At 54.9% G+C, this 16,063-nt stretch overlaps 8 protein-coding genes across 8 annotated transcripts; 4 read left to right on the top strand and 4 right to left on the bottom strand.

Annotated features, from left to right (window-relative positions):
* Nucleotides 1–6: 6 nt before the first annotated feature.
* Nucleotides 7–846, bottom strand: BZA70DRAFT_288379 (uncharacterized protein; the record flags this gene model as incomplete). Its single annotated transcript, XM_064914030.1, has 1 exon — nucleotides 7–846. One exon carries the CDS (start codon nucleotides 844–846, stop codon nucleotides 7–9), a length of 840 nt encoding a protein of 279 aa, XP_064769968.1.
* A 226-nt stretch (nucleotides 847–1,072) lies between these two features.
* Nucleotides 1,073–2,628, top strand: BZA70DRAFT_266327 (putative COP9 signalosome complex subunit 2; the record flags this gene model as incomplete). Its single annotated transcript, XM_064911020.1, has 3 exons — nucleotides 1,073–1,114; nucleotides 1,160–1,777; nucleotides 1,834–2,628. The coding sequence occupies 3 exons, from the start codon at nucleotides 1,073–1,075 to the stop codon at nucleotides 2,626–2,628; spliced, it is 1,455 nt and encodes a 484-aa protein (XP_064769967.1).
* A 505-nt stretch (nucleotides 2,629–3,133) lies between these two features.
* Nucleotides 3,134–5,833, top strand: BZA70DRAFT_118711 (glutamate-cysteine ligase-domain-containing protein). The gene is made up of 5 exons (XM_064909486.1): nucleotides 3,134–3,387; nucleotides 3,516–3,588; nucleotides 3,657–3,722; nucleotides 3,774–3,907; nucleotides 3,965–5,833. Exons 1-5 carry the CDS (start codon nucleotides 3,377–3,379, stop codon nucleotides 5,613–5,615), a joined length of 1,935 nt encoding a protein of 644 aa, XP_064769966.1. The 5' UTR covers nucleotides 3,134–3,376; the 3' UTR covers nucleotides 5,616–5,833.
* Nucleotides 5,834–6,051: 218 nt separating this feature from the next.
* Nucleotides 6,052–6,411, bottom strand: BZA70DRAFT_288376 (NADH-ubiquinone oxidoreductase B18 subunit-domain-containing protein; the record flags this gene model as incomplete). The annotated part of the gene is made up of 2 exons (XM_064914029.1): nucleotides 6,052–6,305; nucleotides 6,369–6,411. The coding sequence occupies 2 exons, from the start codon at nucleotides 6,409–6,411 to the stop codon at nucleotides 6,052–6,054; spliced, it is 297 nt and encodes a 98-aa protein (XP_064769965.1).
* A 1,132-nt stretch (nucleotides 6,412–7,543) lies between these two features.
* Nucleotides 7,544–10,185, top strand: BZA70DRAFT_236411 (ankyrin repeat-containing domain protein; the record flags this gene model as incomplete). Its single annotated transcript, XM_064910377.1, has 5 exons — nucleotides 7,544–7,730; nucleotides 7,793–7,985; nucleotides 8,397–9,239; nucleotides 9,282–9,361; nucleotides 9,611–10,185. Coding segments are annotated over 5 exons (1,878 nt in total), but the record flags the coding sequence as incomplete, so codon positions are not given.
* Nucleotides 10,186–10,224: 39 nt separating this feature from the next.
* Nucleotides 10,225–11,456, bottom strand: BZA70DRAFT_275357 (cytosolic Fe-S cluster assembly factor NBP35). The gene has a single exon (XM_064912143.1). The coding sequence runs from the start codon at nucleotides 11,328–11,330 to the stop codon at nucleotides 10,326–10,328; it is 1,005 nt and encodes a 334-aa protein (XP_064769963.1). The 5' UTR covers nucleotides 11,331–11,456; the 3' UTR covers nucleotides 10,225–10,325.
* Nucleotides 11,457–11,552: 96 nt separating this feature from the next.
* BZA70DRAFT_309721 (uncharacterized protein) lies at nucleotides 11,553–14,704 on the bottom strand (the record flags this gene model as incomplete). Its single annotated transcript, XM_064914893.1, has 4 exons — nucleotides 11,553–12,245; nucleotides 12,299–12,932; nucleotides 12,971–13,203; nucleotides 13,589–14,704. 4 exons carry the CDS (start codon nucleotides 14,702–14,704, stop codon nucleotides 11,790–11,792), a joined length of 2,439 nt encoding a protein of 812 aa, XP_064769962.1. The 3' UTR covers nucleotides 11,553–11,789.
* A 410-nt stretch (nucleotides 14,705–15,114) lies between these two features.
* Nucleotides 15,115–15,959, top strand: BZA70DRAFT_266322 (uncharacterized protein; the record flags this gene model as incomplete). The annotated part of the gene is made up of 2 exons (XM_064911019.1): nucleotides 15,115–15,486; nucleotides 15,540–15,959. 2 exons carry the CDS (start codon nucleotides 15,115–15,117, stop codon nucleotides 15,957–15,959), a joined length of 792 nt encoding a protein of 263 aa, XP_064769961.1.
* Nucleotides 15,960–16,063: the final 104 nt, after the last annotated feature.

Below are 16,063 nucleotides of genomic sequence, written 5' to 3'. Positions count from 1 at the left end.
GTAATGCTAGATGCAGCCCAGTCTGAGCAAGCCTGCATTTTCCACTGCTTTGGCAAGATCGACCTGTACGCCGTCGAGTTTAATCACAATAGTATTCCACTCCTCAAGCAAGCGCATCACTCTCTTCACAAGCAACGCATCTCTATCCTTCTCCATCGCCAACCTCTCGACCTCCTTCGGATCAACGAGATTAAGCATGCGAGTCGCGATATCAAGCACGATGCGGAGCAGTTCGCGCTTTGCGCTCTTGCGCATGACGATTCTGAGCGCGAGGATTTGCCAGAATGAGAAACGCTCGGATTTGAGCAGACGGCAGCGGTATTTTGCAGGAGAGAGCAGGACGAGCGCGGAGCGGGCTTGCGCGTAGAGGGATGAGAGTTCTGTGGTCGAGGGTATTGCGAGGGAGGTGGTGGGGACAGAAGGGGAGGAGGGGGTATTATTTGAGAGCAGAGAGAGGGCGACAGAACAGTTTGAGAAGGTGAAGGTTGTGGGACAGTCTGGGATTGAGAGGCCGCCGAATTGTTGGAAGGCGGTGGGAAGTAGGTGTTGTTGCTGATCACGGAAGTCGGCGGGAGCGCAAAGCTGCAGACGGGAGAGATATTCAATTGACGGAAGACTGCTGGTGTTGCCGCCGCCGAGTGGCTTGGCTGGTTGAAGAACAGAGTAGTTTGAGATGGCGTAGGTGAAGGAGGAGGAGCTGGGATCCGGGCAGTTTGCGAGGGCGGCGGCGGTGAAGGCTGGGTTGCCGAGGACCTGGGGGCCGGTGATGATCTGGGATATGCCGGAGAGGAGAGAGAGGATGAGGGAGATGATGCGGAGGAGGTGTACGAGCGCTGGAGTTGCCATGGTGCTGTTGCTGTTGTTGTTGATGTGTTGATGTGTTGATATCAGAGTAAAAGCTGGGGAAGAGAAGATGAGGAGGTTGTTTTGGGTCGAAGAGCACGAAGCGGCTTTGATCTTCCCGTCCGCGTATCGTCAATTGCAGATAGAACCAGGTTTGGCAGTGATTGATTCCGGAGTGTGTTGTTTGATTTTTCTTTATTTGAATTGAGAGAATTGAAACAGAGGCAAGATGTCGGACGACGATTTCATGATGGAGTCCGACAACGAGGACGTACGTATCCAGATCACGACTTTTACCTACTCCATCTAACACCAGACACAGTATGACTTTGAGTACGAAGACGACGACATGGCGTCGAATTCCTCAAACGTCGACATCGAAAACAAGTACTACAACGCAAAAGCACTAAAAGAGGAAGACGACATCGAGCCCGCGATCGCCGAGTTCCTGGGCGTGGTCGAGAGCGAGCCCGAGAAAGGCGAGTGGGGATTCAAAGCGCTGAAGCAGGTCGTCAAGCTGCTTTTCCATCGCCAGGAGCACGAGCGGACGCTAAAGTACTACACGCAGCTGCTGACGTATACAAAGTCTGCTGTGACGCGGAATTACTCGGAAAAGAGTCTGAACAATATCCTCGACTACGTCTCGAGCGGGACGTCTGACGTTGGGTTTATGGAGAATTTCTACTCAATCACGTTGACTGCGCTCGAGGACGCGAAGAACGAGAGACTGTGGATTAAGACGAATCTGAAGCTGGCGAAGCTGTGGCTTGTGAGGGGGGAGTATGGTCGGTTGAACAGGATTTTGAAGGTCTTGCATCAGGCGTGTCAGATGGACGATGGCGGGGACGATCAGTCAAAGGGAACGTATCTGTTGGAGGTTTACGCGCTCGAGATTCAGATGTATACGGAGACCAAGAACAACAAGAAGCTAAAGGTAGATATCTAGCTGTCACTACGTTGCTGTAACGATGTTGAGCTAATGACATACAGGAACTATACAACCGCACGCTGCAGATCAATTCGGCGATCCCGCATCCTAAAATCATGGGCGTGATTCGCGAGTGTGGAGGAAAGATGCACATGTCAGAGAAGCAATGGGAGAAAGCGCGCGAGGATTTTTTCGAGTCGTTTAGGAACTACGACGAGGCCGGCGACGCGCAGCGGATACAGGTGCTCAAGTACCTCGTGCTGGCGGTCATGCTCTCGAACGCGGACGACATCAACCCGTTTGAGTCGCAGGAGACGAAGCCGTACAAGTCGAATCCGCAGATCGCGGCGATGAACAGCCTGGTGGACGCGTACCAGCGGTCGGATATCCATGATTTCCAGGCGGTCCTGCGCGAGAACGGCGGGCGGAACGGGATCATGAGTGATCCGTTCATCCAGTTTTATCTCGACGACGTGCTGCGGCGGATCCGGTCGAAGTTTGTGGTGAACATGATTGCGCCGTACTCGCGCATCGAGGTCGCGTACCTGGCCAAGACGCTCGGGATCACGGACGAGGAGATGGAGGATCTGCTGGTGATGCTGATTCTGGACCAGCAGATCAAGGGCAAGATCGACGAGGTCACGGGCCGGCTCGAGATCGAGGTTGCGGCGGACACGGGCGCGGAGGAGGCGGTCGCGGGGACGGAGAAGCGCGAGCGCGAGCAGGCGGCGCGGGCGGCTGCGGCGGAGGACACGCGGTTCAAGGCGCTCGGGATGTGGGGGACGGGCGTCGGGCGGCTTACGAGGGCTGCGTTTGCTACGGCGGGAGGGGTGGAGCCTGGGTTTATGCGGGCGTAGGGTGATTAGATAATGGAGGAGGTGAGAGGATGAGAGGGGAGGAGAGGATCAGGCGATGGCAGGTTGCTTACCAATGCTGCGGCTGCCGCGCTCGGGGTGATGTGACCACGGCGCTGGTCAGCAATACACTGTTTAAATATAAGAAATGACGTGGAGGGAAGAGAGAAGGAAGTAGATAAGAGTAGAAGAGTAGAGCAGAGAAGAGTAGAAGAAGTAGTGGTGTTGCGATATCGATATTGCCGGTATCGGAGATCTGAGGAAGCAGACAATCTGAGGAAGCAGCACTCGCGACCAGCAACATTGATGATAGCAATTGAATAGAGGTCAATTGAGAAGATACAGTAAATATCTACACACAGATATCAATAACAACTACAAAATACCCCCCCAAACAGCCAAAAGCAGCAGCAGATAAGAGGATTACTAATATCAATTAGCCAACTAGCAAACGAACCTTAAACCAATTTCATCATCGCCAAAACCAGGCTGCTCGGTTCTCCTGCTTTCTGCTCTGCTCTCCCCGCCTCGCTCTTCCTGCTTCCGAGTGTCCGTCTGCGCTTCTTGTTCTGCTCTGTTACTGACGACAGAAGCACTGCCGGCTTTTGTCTGTTATTCGCATCTTCCGCGCGATTGTTGTTGACGACCGAGAGGCGGAAAAGCAAAAAGAGTCTCGTTCGTTTACCCACTGCTGCCATCACCACCACCACCAACTCTTCGTTCGCTGCTCAATTAGATTCACATTGTTGTAATGGGTTTGCTGTAAGTCTCAAGTCTTTTCTCCGTCCTGCTCACCGCTCGCAACTCGTGCTCAATAGAGGCGTGATGCCGGATACCGTGCGGTCTTTTCCCCTCTTCACCGGAAAACTGACACCTCTTTCTCTCTACAGCTCATTGGGAACCCCACTGCCGTGGAAAGAAGTCGAGAAGTACGCGAGCCATGTGCGCGAGCATGGAATCACCGTATGTCTAGTCACTTTGCCTATAGAGCTAGGGTGGACCTCGCGCTGACCTTGTGCTGACCCGTCTAGCAATTCTTGCATATATGGAATAATACCAAGGATAAGAAAGGAAATATCCTTCTCTGGGGTGATGAGGTGAGTGATTTTCTTTATATCTCTAATCTGCTTCTGTACTGACAAGGACAGGTCGAGTATATGGTCGTCTCCTACGACGACGAGAAAAAGAATGCCCTGCTTTCTCTGCGACAGGCGCAGATCCTGCACGACTTGGAAGAAAACGAAATCAAGCAGCGCAAGATCGAAGATGCCGAGGGTGTTGAGTGAGTCTTCTTCTTTCATATCTCTCTCTCGCTTGCCTGCACGACTAACAACAGCAGACCCAACCAGCGCATTCCAACATTCCACCCCGAATACGGTCGCTACATGCTCGAGGCTACCCCCGGCTATCCCTACACCGCCTCGTTCGACGACCTGCTCAACGTAGAGCGCAACATGGAGCGACGGCGGACGATTGCGATTGCGAATCTGCTGCCGAACGAGTTCCCCGTGACGCTGGCGTCGTACCCGCGACTAGGCGCGCCGGGCCAGTTCACGGACCCGTACTATCCGCCGACGGGGCCTGCGAGTCGGTCGTTTTTCCTCCCGGATGAGCTGATTAACCCCCACGCGCGGTTCCCGACGTTGACGGCGAATATTCGTGAGCGGCGAGGGTCGAAGGTTGCTATCAATGTGCCGATTTTCAAGGATGAGAAGACGCCGAGTCCGTTTATTGACCCCACGATCCCGGTTGACCGCGATCTCTACCCCGAGGACGCGAACGCAAAGGACGGGGCAGCGCTGGCGGACCATATTTATATGGACAGCATGGGGTTCGGCATGGGCTGCTGCTGCTTGCAAATCACGTTTCAGGCGACTGATATCGACGAGGCGCGTCGGCTGTACGACCAGCTCGCGCCGCTGAGTCCGATCTTTTTGGCGCTGACGGCGGCGAGTCCGGCGTGGAGAGGGTACCTGAGCGACCAGGACTGTCGGTGGAACGTGATTGCCGGGAGCGTGGACGACCGGACTGAGGAAGAGCGCGGGCTGAAGCCGTTGCAGAAGAACCGGTTTGTGATTCCAAAGTCGCGGTATGATTCGATTGATTGCTATATTTCGCGAGGGGCGGAGTATAGGGAGGAGTACAATGACATCGAGCTTGTGAAGGATGACGAGATCAAGAAGATGCTGACGGACGCGGGCGTGGACGACGCGCTGGCGAATCACTACGCGCATCTGTTTATCCGAGACCCGATCGTTGTGTTTTCGGAGCTCGTGAACCAGGACGACGCGAACTCGTCTGATCATTTCGAGAATATCCAGTCGACGAACTGGCAGACGATGCGGTTCAAGCCGCCGCCGCCGGGATCGGGGATTGGCTGGCGCGTGGAGTTCCGGAGTATGGAGATCCAGATCACTGACTTCGAGAACGCGGCGTTTGCGATTTTCATTGTGTTGCTGACGCGGGTGATTTTGTCGTACAAATTGAATTTCTATCTGCCGATCTCGAAAGTGGATGAGAATATGAAGGTCGCGCATTATCGGGACGCGGTGTTGAATGAGAAGTTTTATTTCCGCAAGGATGTGTTTGCGCGGGAGGAAAGCCATTCGGAGGAGGTGCCGGTGGAGGAGGAGTATAGGCTAATGACGATGAGCGAGATCATCAACGGCAAGAAGGGAGACGGGGAGGAGTTTCCGGGACTAGTGCCGCTAGTGCAGAGTTATCTTGACCGGATGTCGATTGATGTGGACACGCGGTGCCGGCTGAATGCGTACATGGAGCTGATTTCGAAGCGGGCGAGCGGCGAGCTTTGCACGGCTGCGAGTTGGATGCGCGGGTTTATTCGCGGGCATGAGGCGTATAAGTTTGACTCTGTGGTGAGCGCGGAGATTAACTATGATCTGGTGAAGATGGTCGAGAAGTTGACAAAGGGAGAGGAGTGGGATGGCGTTGGCGCGTCGCTTTTGGGGGGGTTGGCGGGAGGGCGGTAGTGTAGATGCTAGAAGTAGAAGTAGAAGTAGAAGTGGAAGTGGAAGTGGAAGTTCTGCATGGCGAGTTGAGATGTACTATATACAGCATTTGGTAGAACGATGGTTGATTAGACTGCTATGCATTCTTTGATATATGATAGTATATAGAATAATAAGAAATCGATTTTATGAGTTTTTTTTGATGCAGCTAGTATATGTACAAAATCAAAAACGCACGACGAAGATAAAGATCTAGAATGACGACAGGCACGTCCCGAGAACCCCATGAATACCGAGAGAAGAACAAGAGAAGAAGTGGTGGTGAAGTAGTGGAGGAGTAGGAATTGGTGATGCATTTGACATTGCCATGTCATTGAAGGGAGGGGGAGGTGATTTGAGAGTATGAGATTTCTGAATGAATAACATCTGTGCATCATCCACAGCTGAATCTCAGCACTTATTCGGCGGTGAGAGCGGCGGCATCAGCAGCAGCGGCGGCGGAGGCAGCAGCAGCTTTCTGCTTCTGGAGGGCGTTGACGCGGGACTGGAACTCCATGTACTCGCACTTTTCGTAGGAGTGTCGCTCGTCGACGCACTTCCAGGGCAGGTACAGGGTCTGGCGACGGCACTTGTTGAGCGGGATCAGCAGGGACGCGCACCGGTCTCTGTATCCGAGCGGGAGGGAGGCCGCCTTCATTTCCTCGTGGGTGGCTGTAGATGTAGATGTTAGTAGATGGGTTGATATAACGTGAATCTGACGCGGGACTGACATACCGACAGGCGGCCAGGCATAAGTCTCAGGAGTCTCGTGTCCCATTGCTGAAGCTGATAAGAAGAACTGCGGAGAGAAGCGGATTGAGAGAAGCAGAACGGGGTCGAGCAGATTGGTTGCGGAGACGTTGGAGATGTTGTCGAGGCGGCGGTTGCTTTGAGGCGTCCGTGATTGGCCGTGGGTGGGGCGAAATGTGTGAGTGTTGTGGTGTAAATACGCTGAAGATCAGGTGTTTATGCAGTTGCTTTATATGTGTTTTGTCTGTTATTTGTAGTTGTTCTTTTGTCTGTTCTCGTTGAAGATTGTGGAGACTAAAAAGTGGGATTGAATACAAGTACAAAAAGGGGAGGAAGAAGCCAACTGGGGGATGCTGCTGCTATTACCTATTCCGGTATCTGCTCACCTCTACACAACCACTTCCTGCTCCCTTCACTATTAAATACAATAACTAGTAACTCATGAAATAAAGCAATCTACACTGTATTTCTTCTTCTAAAAGCAATCTCTTCTATATACACCTTCTATCATCCACAACGCTGCTCTGCTCTGCTCAGCATAAGTGCGACGCCGCGCGCTGGCTTCGACGCGTAAAATCCAGCGGCTTTGGTTGCGTTGCGTCCTCAACGCGCCTTTTCTCTTGTCTTTTGCCCGCTTTTCCCTTCTTTCCGCCTCTTTCTTCGCATCTGAAGCAGTTCTACTCATCTCTGTCTTCTCCGCGCACTCTTCTTATCCTACTCTCTTCTTCAAAAGGTATTTCTGCTTCCTGCGCGGCCGTGCGGTCTAGTTCTTCCCACACGCGTGCTCCCCTTGCCTTCCCCCCACCGATCTACTTCGCTCTATCTCCAACCACCTTCGCTGCTCTCGTTCGTCATTCTAACTGTTCTCTGGCCCTTATCGGGTTCACCTTCTTCTATCTTCCTACAGTGCGCACCTTAATCTCGTCTGCTCCCTGACACCTCATCTCCTCGAACATACGCTACACCCCACCACTCAATTACATCTCAATTACACCTCACCACTCCTCTGCTATCTCATAGCTGCTGCGACACGACCCGACAGTAACTCCAAGATATGGTGAAGATGGCCGACAAGCGACGAGACACAATCTACAAAGCCACCTACTCTGGCGTAAGCCCTCCCCCCCCCCCTCTCTCTCCTAAATACTCACGAAACCCAGGTCCCGGTCTACGAATTCATATGTCGCAATGTGGCCGTCATGCGTCGTCGATCAGACGCATGGATGAACGCGACGCAGATCCTAAAGGTCGCAAACTTCGACAAGCCCCAGCGTACCCGCATCCTCGAACGCGAAGTCCAGAAAGGCGTGCACGAGAAAATCCAGGGCGGTTACGGAAAATATCAGGGTGTGTACCAGTCTACTTTTTGTTTGTCTTGTAGGAAACCACAGCACTGACAATTATTTAAGGAACATGGGTCCCGCTAGATCGAGGCCGCGAGATCGCGCTGCAGTACCACGTCGAAGACGTTCTCCGCCCTGTATTCGAATTCCGTCCGTCGTCAACCAGTCCGCCCCCGGCACCGAAACACATCACCGCGTCCTCGATCCGGGGACGGATTGCTCGCGGCGGCGCTGCCGCTGTGCCGCGCGCCTCGGCGGGGTCGATTGCGGCGACGAAACGCGCGGCCGCTGCGACGGCTGCTGCTGCTGCTGCTGCTGCTGCGGCCGCGGCGGCGGCGGCGGGGAGGGCTGCTGCTTTTGGAGGACGGGGACGGGGGCGGGGGCGTGGGCGTGGAGGGCATTATGGGAGGATCAATCGCGGGATGGAGGAAGAGTCTGATGAGGAGGATGACGACGACGACGACGATGACGACGACGACGAGGATGATGTCAAGGCTGTAGCTGCCGTGGACGACGACGATGACGACGACGATGATGACGACGATGATGATGACGACGGGGATGACGTTATGGTCGACGCGCCGCGGCAGCAGTACGCGCAGCAAGTCGTCACCGACGACGACATGACTCCCGACTCTGCCTCGCTCTCAACCCACTCCTCGACCGGCAGCGACAGCGCGTCCGAAGACTCTGACGCTAACAGCGGCGACTTCCACCACCACCACCACAACCACCACCCTCGCCAGAACAGCCACCACGCGCAGCAGCAGCAGCAGCAGCAGCAGCGGAGGCGGAAGCGCAAGATTGAGGAAGCGCTGGGCACGGCGCATTCGCATGCGCGCATCGGCGAGGCGCAGATCGAGTACTCGAACCGGCTGCTGGATTACTTTGTCTCGCCCGAGAGCGACAGCATACCCGATTTTCTCGTGCACTCGCCCGCGGACTTTGACGTCAACGCCGCGATCGACGACGAAGGACATACTGCCTTCCACTGGGCGTGCGCGATTGGGCATTTCCGGATGATTGACGTGCTGCTGCGGGCGGGCGCCAATATCACGATCGTGAACAATCTCGGGCAGACGGCGCTGATTAGGTCGATTATGTTTACAAACAACTACGAGCGGCGGACGTTTCCGCGGATCGTGGATCTGCTGCAGACCACGATCTTCCACATCGACCGATTCGGACAGACGGTGCTGCATCATATCGCGGCCATCACGACGTCCAAGACAAAGCAGTCGGCCGCGCGGTACTATATGGAGACGGTACTGGGCAAAGTGACAGAGACACAGAGTCCCGAGACATTAATGCAGTTCCTGAACCAGCAAGACAGCAACGGCGACACGGCGCTGCACATCGCGGCGCGGAACGGGTCGCGCAAGTGCATCAAGGTGTTTTTGAGCTACGCGGCGAACCCGCAGATCCCAAACAAGCAGGGCCAGACGGCGCAGAACATGCTGTTTGGCAGCGGCGGAGCGCACCAGAACGGAAGCATAAAGTCGTCGTCGTCGCCGTATCAGCAGAGCGAGCACCACGGCGGCTACGCGCACCACAGCCATCATCACCACCATCACCAGTCGACACAGAACCACGCGCTTGCGAACGGGAACGGAGCCGCGCACTCGCGAGCGGCGAGTTTTAGCAGCGCGGGCGCGCGGACACCGTCTGCCCAGCGACGGACGAGCGCGGCGGCGGGAGCGATAAACGGCACGCCGCTGCTACCCCCTCCGCAGGAGGATTTAGAGAACGGCGAGACGGCGGAGGCGGCGTCGACTGTGGTGCCGGTGCCGCCGGCGATGACACTGCTTGCGTCTGGATCGCTTGCGCACGTGTCGTCGCCGCGGCCGCATGTATCTGAAGCCGCGATCGAGGCGACGCAGAAAGTCGTGCCTGCGATGGCTGATCACCTCGAAGCGCTAGCGACAGCATACGACGCCGAGTTGCGGGACAAAGAAGCGGATCTTGCGCAGGCGACGCAGTTGCTCGACAACATGAGGCGGGATATCCGCGCGTACGAGAGCGCGGTGAAGGAGTTGGCTGCGGAGTATGGGGACGAGGAAGGAGATGAGGGGAAGGAGAAGTTGGTGAAGGTTGCGGAGGGGCGGGCGCAGGAGCGGGTTGTTGCGCGGGCGAGGGAGTTGGAGAGGTTGGTTGAGCGGACGCAGAAGCGGGAGCTGAGCGCGCTGGTGAAGGAGGAGGAGGAGAGGGTGCTGAAAAATGAATCCGAAGACAGCAGGGAGTCGACTACAGAGAACAAGCCTGAGCAGCTGGCGAAGGAGCTGGTCGAGTTACAGGTCGAGCGCAAGAAGATGGTGAGCGAGATCATTGAGCTGTGGGCGGGCGCCGGGGTGGGCGAGAAGATGAACGAGTACCGGCGGTTGATTTCGATGAGTTGTAATGTGCGGGTGGAGGAGATTGACGAGTTGTTGGATGGGATCGCGCAGGCTTTGGGGGAGTAAAAATGTCGTGACTCTGCTTTTTGATTGTTTAGTTGCGTTGGTTGTAATATAGTAATATTAGTCGTTATTTATACAAAGAACTAGAACTATAGACCCGAATGAACACAAAAAACCCCGTATGATATAATACAAATGCAACATTACTCCTCCTCGTCTTCCTCCATAGGCTCATTTACAGCCTCTCTTATCTGCTTGATGATACTCATGATTGACTTTGAGGTAGGCGAGTCAGGATACTCATCCAAGAAGCTCACGCCATAATCACAAGACTGCCCGATCCTCGGATCCAACGGCACCGATCCCAGAAACGGGATCTCGAGTTCTTCAGCCAGAGCCTTGCCGCCTCCGGTGGTAGGCGCAAAGATGAACGATTCGCCTTTACAAGAAGGACAGACGAAGCCCGACATGTTTTCGACGATGCCGAGGATAGGAATCCCCGCCTTTTTGCAGAAATCGATTTCTTTCCGCACGTCGAGTAAGGCTACTTCTTGAGGCGTGGTGACGATGACGGCGCCGTCGATGCCGGATTGCTTGAGGTATTGGTTTACAGAGAGATGCTCGTCTGATGTTCCAGGCGGCGTGTCGACGACGAGAAAGTCGAGAGTGCCCCAGTCGACGTCTTTGAGGAACTGCTTGATCAGTCCCGACTTCTTCGCGCCCCGCCAGATGATCGCGTCGTCTTCGTTCGGAAGCATGAAGCCGATACTCATCATTCCCAGATTGTCAGCCACGTAAACCGGACTCCAGCCCGAGTTCGACATGTGAATCTGTTCGCCACGCGCACCCATCATAGTCGGCATCGACGGCCCACAGATATCAAGATCCATAACCCCGACCTCCCGCTCAGCATCCATAGCAAACGCCCATCCCAGCATCGACGTGAACGTACTCTTGCCCACGCCACCCTTACCGGACAGCACGAGGATCTTGTGCTTGACGCCTTGCATGCGGGCCGCGATGGCGGGAAGGTCCGGGTCGGGGCCTTTGGGCGCGGAGGCGCAGATGATTTGGTTCGGACAGCCTGCGCAGGCGTCGGCTTTGCCTGCGAGGTCGGAGTCGGTGCCGGGGCAGTGCTCTGGTTCGGGGGCGGCGAGTTTGGTGATGGCGTAGGTGGTGGTGGTGGTGGTTGTTGTTGTTGTTGACATGTTTGCTCTTCTCCTGTTGTTTCTTATTCTCTTCTCCTTAATCTTCTCTTCTTGTTCCTCTCTTATCTTCTCTTATATTTCTCTTCTTACTCTCTTCTCAGACTGTTGGTTGTAGTTGCTGCTATCAACTCTTGAAATCAAAAGAATTTCAGTCGAATATCGAATTAATCAGCGTCCGGGCCCTAACCTCAAGCTCCAAATCACGTGAATTGACAAGAGCCGCACGGGTAAAGGCTATTTGATGAGATCTTATTGTTAAGTACAAAGAATTGTGTTTAGTTAAGTAGTTGACTATTGTTTATTGTGGGTGTTTAGTTGCAGTTTTATAAGAGATATCCAAACTTCCAACGCCTTAGAATCAGATACAAGAAGCATTACAAATAACCAAAAACGTAAGAAAATACATAGAATAACCAATCCGTACTCATCATCATCATCATCATAATTACCACTCATAATCTACTCATCAAAAGCCAACTCGGTCGGATCCCAATCCAACCCAAGCTTCGAATACAAATGCACCTGGACCTCGCGCCAGATCACTTTCTGCTCTGATTTCGGGACCGAGATCGGGAGTGGGATCGTGGACGAGGCGGGGATGGTGGGGCGGAATTGGATGGGGATTTGGTGGGTTGGTGGGCTCATTGTCGGGGGTGGTGATGAGGAAGAAGAAGGAGAGTTTGTGAGGGTTTGGAAAAAGTCTTTGGTGGTGCGGGAGATGAAGGATTGCTGCGAGTCGGGTTGGGGAGGAGAAGGAGGAGGGGAGTCAAAGTGAAAGAGAAAAGTGGGTGAAGGGGGAGAAAGGCCGGAGGTGGTTGCCGCAGCTCGCGTGACGAGGGCGCGTTTGAGGAGATTACTCCTGCCGCGAGCAAGTTGCTGCTCGTGTTTGCGGACCGCGCGGTGGATTATCGCTCGCTGCCATAGTTAGTAGGAGTAGTGGTAGTAAGTAGTATGAGAAGTAGAAATACCTGAAAATCAACTCGACACTGGGCTTCACACCCCAGAGCAAGTAGATAATTATCAATAACCCTGCGCCATTCAGGCTTTGACAAGACTTCAGTCCGATGAGGAAGACAGAGGTCGATAGTCTCCCGCGCGAGACGGCGGCGGTGGGTGGGCGAGAAGTCGAATTCGAGGTACAGGTCAGAGGAGGCGAGTTTGTCGACGATGGTCTCGTCGTCTGCGGTTAGAGGGAGGACAGTGATGTGGAATGCGTCCTCGCGGAGGGGAGGGGGAGTGAGGGAGAGGTCGTCGTCCGGGGTGTACCATTGAGGGAGGATGTCGGGAGAAAGAGCCGGGAGGAAGCAGAGCGAGCGGAGATCGTTGCGTTCCCAGTCGACGAGGGGGCGGTAGGTGAAGGACGGGCGTCGGAGGTAGAGGTCCGCGAGGCCGAAGGAGGAGAGGAGGAGGCCGCAGTCGGGGAGGGAGGAAGAGGAGAGGTAGAGAGGAGGCTCGGGCGGGAAGAGGGAGAAGAGCTCGGGGGGTAGAGGTCCGAGAAGTCGTTCGGGATGATGTCGAGGAGGGAGAGGCGGGGGGCGGCGGCAGAGGAGGAGGAGGAGGAGGATAGGGAGGAGGAGGGCGAGTCCGGCCCTGAAGAGGGAGCTGGAGTAGTAGTCGAAGCTCTGACTGTCTTTGTCGACGAGGCCGAGCGACGGAAGAGCGAGCGGATCGAGGACGAGCGGAAGGTATCAGAGTCGGAGTCGGGGTCGGGAAGGCGCCCGAGGTCGATGTCGACGGACTCGACGTGCTCGAAGTCGTTTTGTTTGGGGGAGGCGGCCTCGACGTGCTCAATCTCTATTGTCTCCATGTGTAGATGTTGTTTGAGGAGATATTCTTCAGTATCGAGGAAGAGAAGCGGTGACAACGTGCGGATCTAGGGTTTTGCGGGGAGCAGATCGCGCGGCTGAGGCCCGAGCCGAGGGGAGAAGATGTGTCTGCTTATTCTCAAGATATATCTACTTATAAGATGTAATAGATATAATAGAATAGAATGATAGATAATAGAGCAGAAAAATATATATACAAAGCAGAATATATACACGTATAAATACATCCCGTGGCGCGCCATCTCAATCATCCGACGACGGCATCGCCTGATCCATCAGCCCATCTCTTCTCTTTTCCTCTTTCGGTAACTATTCTTCACCGCTTCTTCTTCTCTTCTTCTTCTTCTCTTCTTCTTCTTCTCTTCTCTTCTACTCTTCTCTCTTCAGAACTCTCTCCGCAACCCCCCTCCGCTCCTCATGCAGCCTCCTCACCTGCCCACTCGCCTCCCCATCTCCAAACCCCTCCCCACAACCCCCCGCCCCCTCCACAACCCTCCTCAACACCCTCTCCAGCATCGCCCTCGACCCTTTCCTAAACCGCGACTCGCTCGGCCCCGTAGCCATAAACCCCTCCAGATTAGCCCTTCCTAATCTGCTCTCTTCGTCTTCGTCTTCTCCTTCGAACGTCGAGTTCGGTAACTGCCCCGACGCCAGCGCCACCAGCGTCCGGAATGACTCGCCGTCCTCTCCTGACACCGTATACTCCCCGAGGTAATTGTGCTTCTTCAGAAACTCGCACCGTCCACACATCCTCCCTCCGTCATTGCAGGTTTCTTCTCCCCCATGCAGCTCCGCAAACACCTCCTCCGTCACATCCAGCTCCGAATTCCGGTTCCTCTCCAGCATAAACCCATACTCACACAGCAGAAATCCATTCGAATGCGGCCCGTAGCATAAAAAGATCTCCTCTCCCGCCTCATACCTCCTCTTCGCCCACAGCCCGAACCGCTTCCGCACGCTTGCCTTCGCGTCCGCGTACACCCCGATCGCGCAATTCTCCTCCTCCTCGCTGTGGTTCACGAAATCAATCAGCGGCGCCAGCGTCATGCAGTCGTTCGTCGTTCGCGCCTCGGCCATTTTGTAAAACAGACACCGCGAGTTCACGCACATCCACGCCCACACAAACTTCGCCATCTCCTCCTCCTCCTCCTCCTCCTCGCTGTTCTTCATCACAAACACTCGCTTCACGGCCGCTAGATCGCCTATGACCTGCGCACTCATCCGCTTCGCGTGCTCAATAGTCGCTCGCGGGAGTAACTCCACAAACCGCCTTCGACTCTTGTAGTCCAGCACCTGCCACACCATCGGCGCGAGCCCAAACTCATCCAGCGGCGGCAGCACATCCAGAAACGGCTTCCATTCGCTTGCATCCCCTTTTTCACATTCATGAAGAAGAAAGTAAGATAGAATCTGCGGTGACGAAAGGCTGTCCAGCACTCTTTTTCGTTGTTTTCGTATACTGTCGGTTGTCGTCGTCGTCGTCGAGTGCACGGCAGACACCCGCGGTCTCTTATCTTTTGGAACCTCGATATCACCACCCTTCTTCATCTTGAATACACCCCCCCCTCCTCCACCAACACCTTCTTCGCCGTCCGCGGATTCAACAGCGCGTCGGTGGGAAATTCAATCAGTTTTTCCTCCGCCTGCACACACTCCCCCCCCTGCACCACCACGATGCCGATTCCGCGGCCGGGAATCGACTTTGCGCGTATCTTTGGCGAGATAACTACTCCCCGCGCACGCAGCCAGTCCAGTAACCTGTCGATCTGCTCGTTCGTCGCCGGCATCGCCGTTCCTTGTGCTTTCGCTTCTGGTGATGTTGAGGATGCGCTGAGGGTTCCTTGATCTCTTCCGGTTAGGGCGAATGTTTCCAGTAATCGCTTTCTAATCAGAATATTCCTCTCGACAATATCAGATATCCACTTCTACTTCTTCCTTCACTCTACAGCACACACAAGATGATGCGAAGGGCACTACAACACATCCACATCAGCAAACCGCACAACCCAATCCCCTACGCCTCCGCCGCCCGCATCCAAGACCACTTTGTCCGCGCAAACCTCGACTACAAGCTCGCCGCCTCCGCCGCTGCTCCCGATGCCCCCGCCAGTCCGCCTCCGCCGCCGACGGTGCTCACGATGGAGATGCGGCCGGTGTATACTTTCGGTCGACGGCATGTTGATGATCCGGACGCGAAGCGGCAGATCGAGCGGTTGAAGACCGAGGCGCCTGGTGCGGACTGCGTCATCACTCAGCGCGGAGGGCAGGTTACATTTCATGGACCCGGCCAGCTCGTTGCTTTTCCTATTTTAGATATCAAAGAGTATAACGTGAGTCCTCTTCTTTTTCTTCACAACTCCTACATCTCAGCTAACAACTCCAGCTCCGTACGAAATGGTACATCTACGCCCTCGAACACGCCGCCATCGCAACCCTCACCAACGACCCATTCCACCTCACCTCCGCGCAAACAACAGACAACGTCGGCATCTGGCTCTCCCCCACCGACAAAATCGGCTCCGTCGGCGTCCATCTCCGCCGCAACATCTCCTCCCACGGCGTCGCCGTCAATCTCTCGACCGACCTCACCTGGTTCGAGCATATCGTCGCCTGCGGACTGCCGGACGCGCGCGCGGTCTCGGTGCGTCAGCGGATCGGCGAGGAGAGGTGGCAAGGGCTCGAGAGCGAGAGGGAGGGGGCGGATATGCTTGAGTGGTTTGCGGGGTTGTATGTCGACCGGTTGGCGGAGCAGTTGGAGTGTGGGGTGGAAAAAGTCAAGCTCGAGGATGTATACAAAGAATAACCTGTACATATGTATATACTGTATTTATAGACACTAGAAAGATAGACAAACTCCATTGCTAGATGCAGACGCTAGATGCAGACAATCTACAACCTATATATATA

Source organism: Myxozyma melibiosi (genome assembly GCF_037950935.1).
Source record: "Myxozyma melibiosi strain Phaff 52-87 chromosome Unknown BZA70scaffold_2, whole genome shotgun sequence".
In the NCBI taxonomy this organism is placed as follows: domain Eukaryota; kingdom Fungi; phylum Ascomycota; class Lipomycetes; order Lipomycetales; family Lipomycetaceae; genus Myxozyma; species Myxozyma melibiosi.
This window is presented reverse-complemented; position numbering and strand designations above follow the sequence as displayed.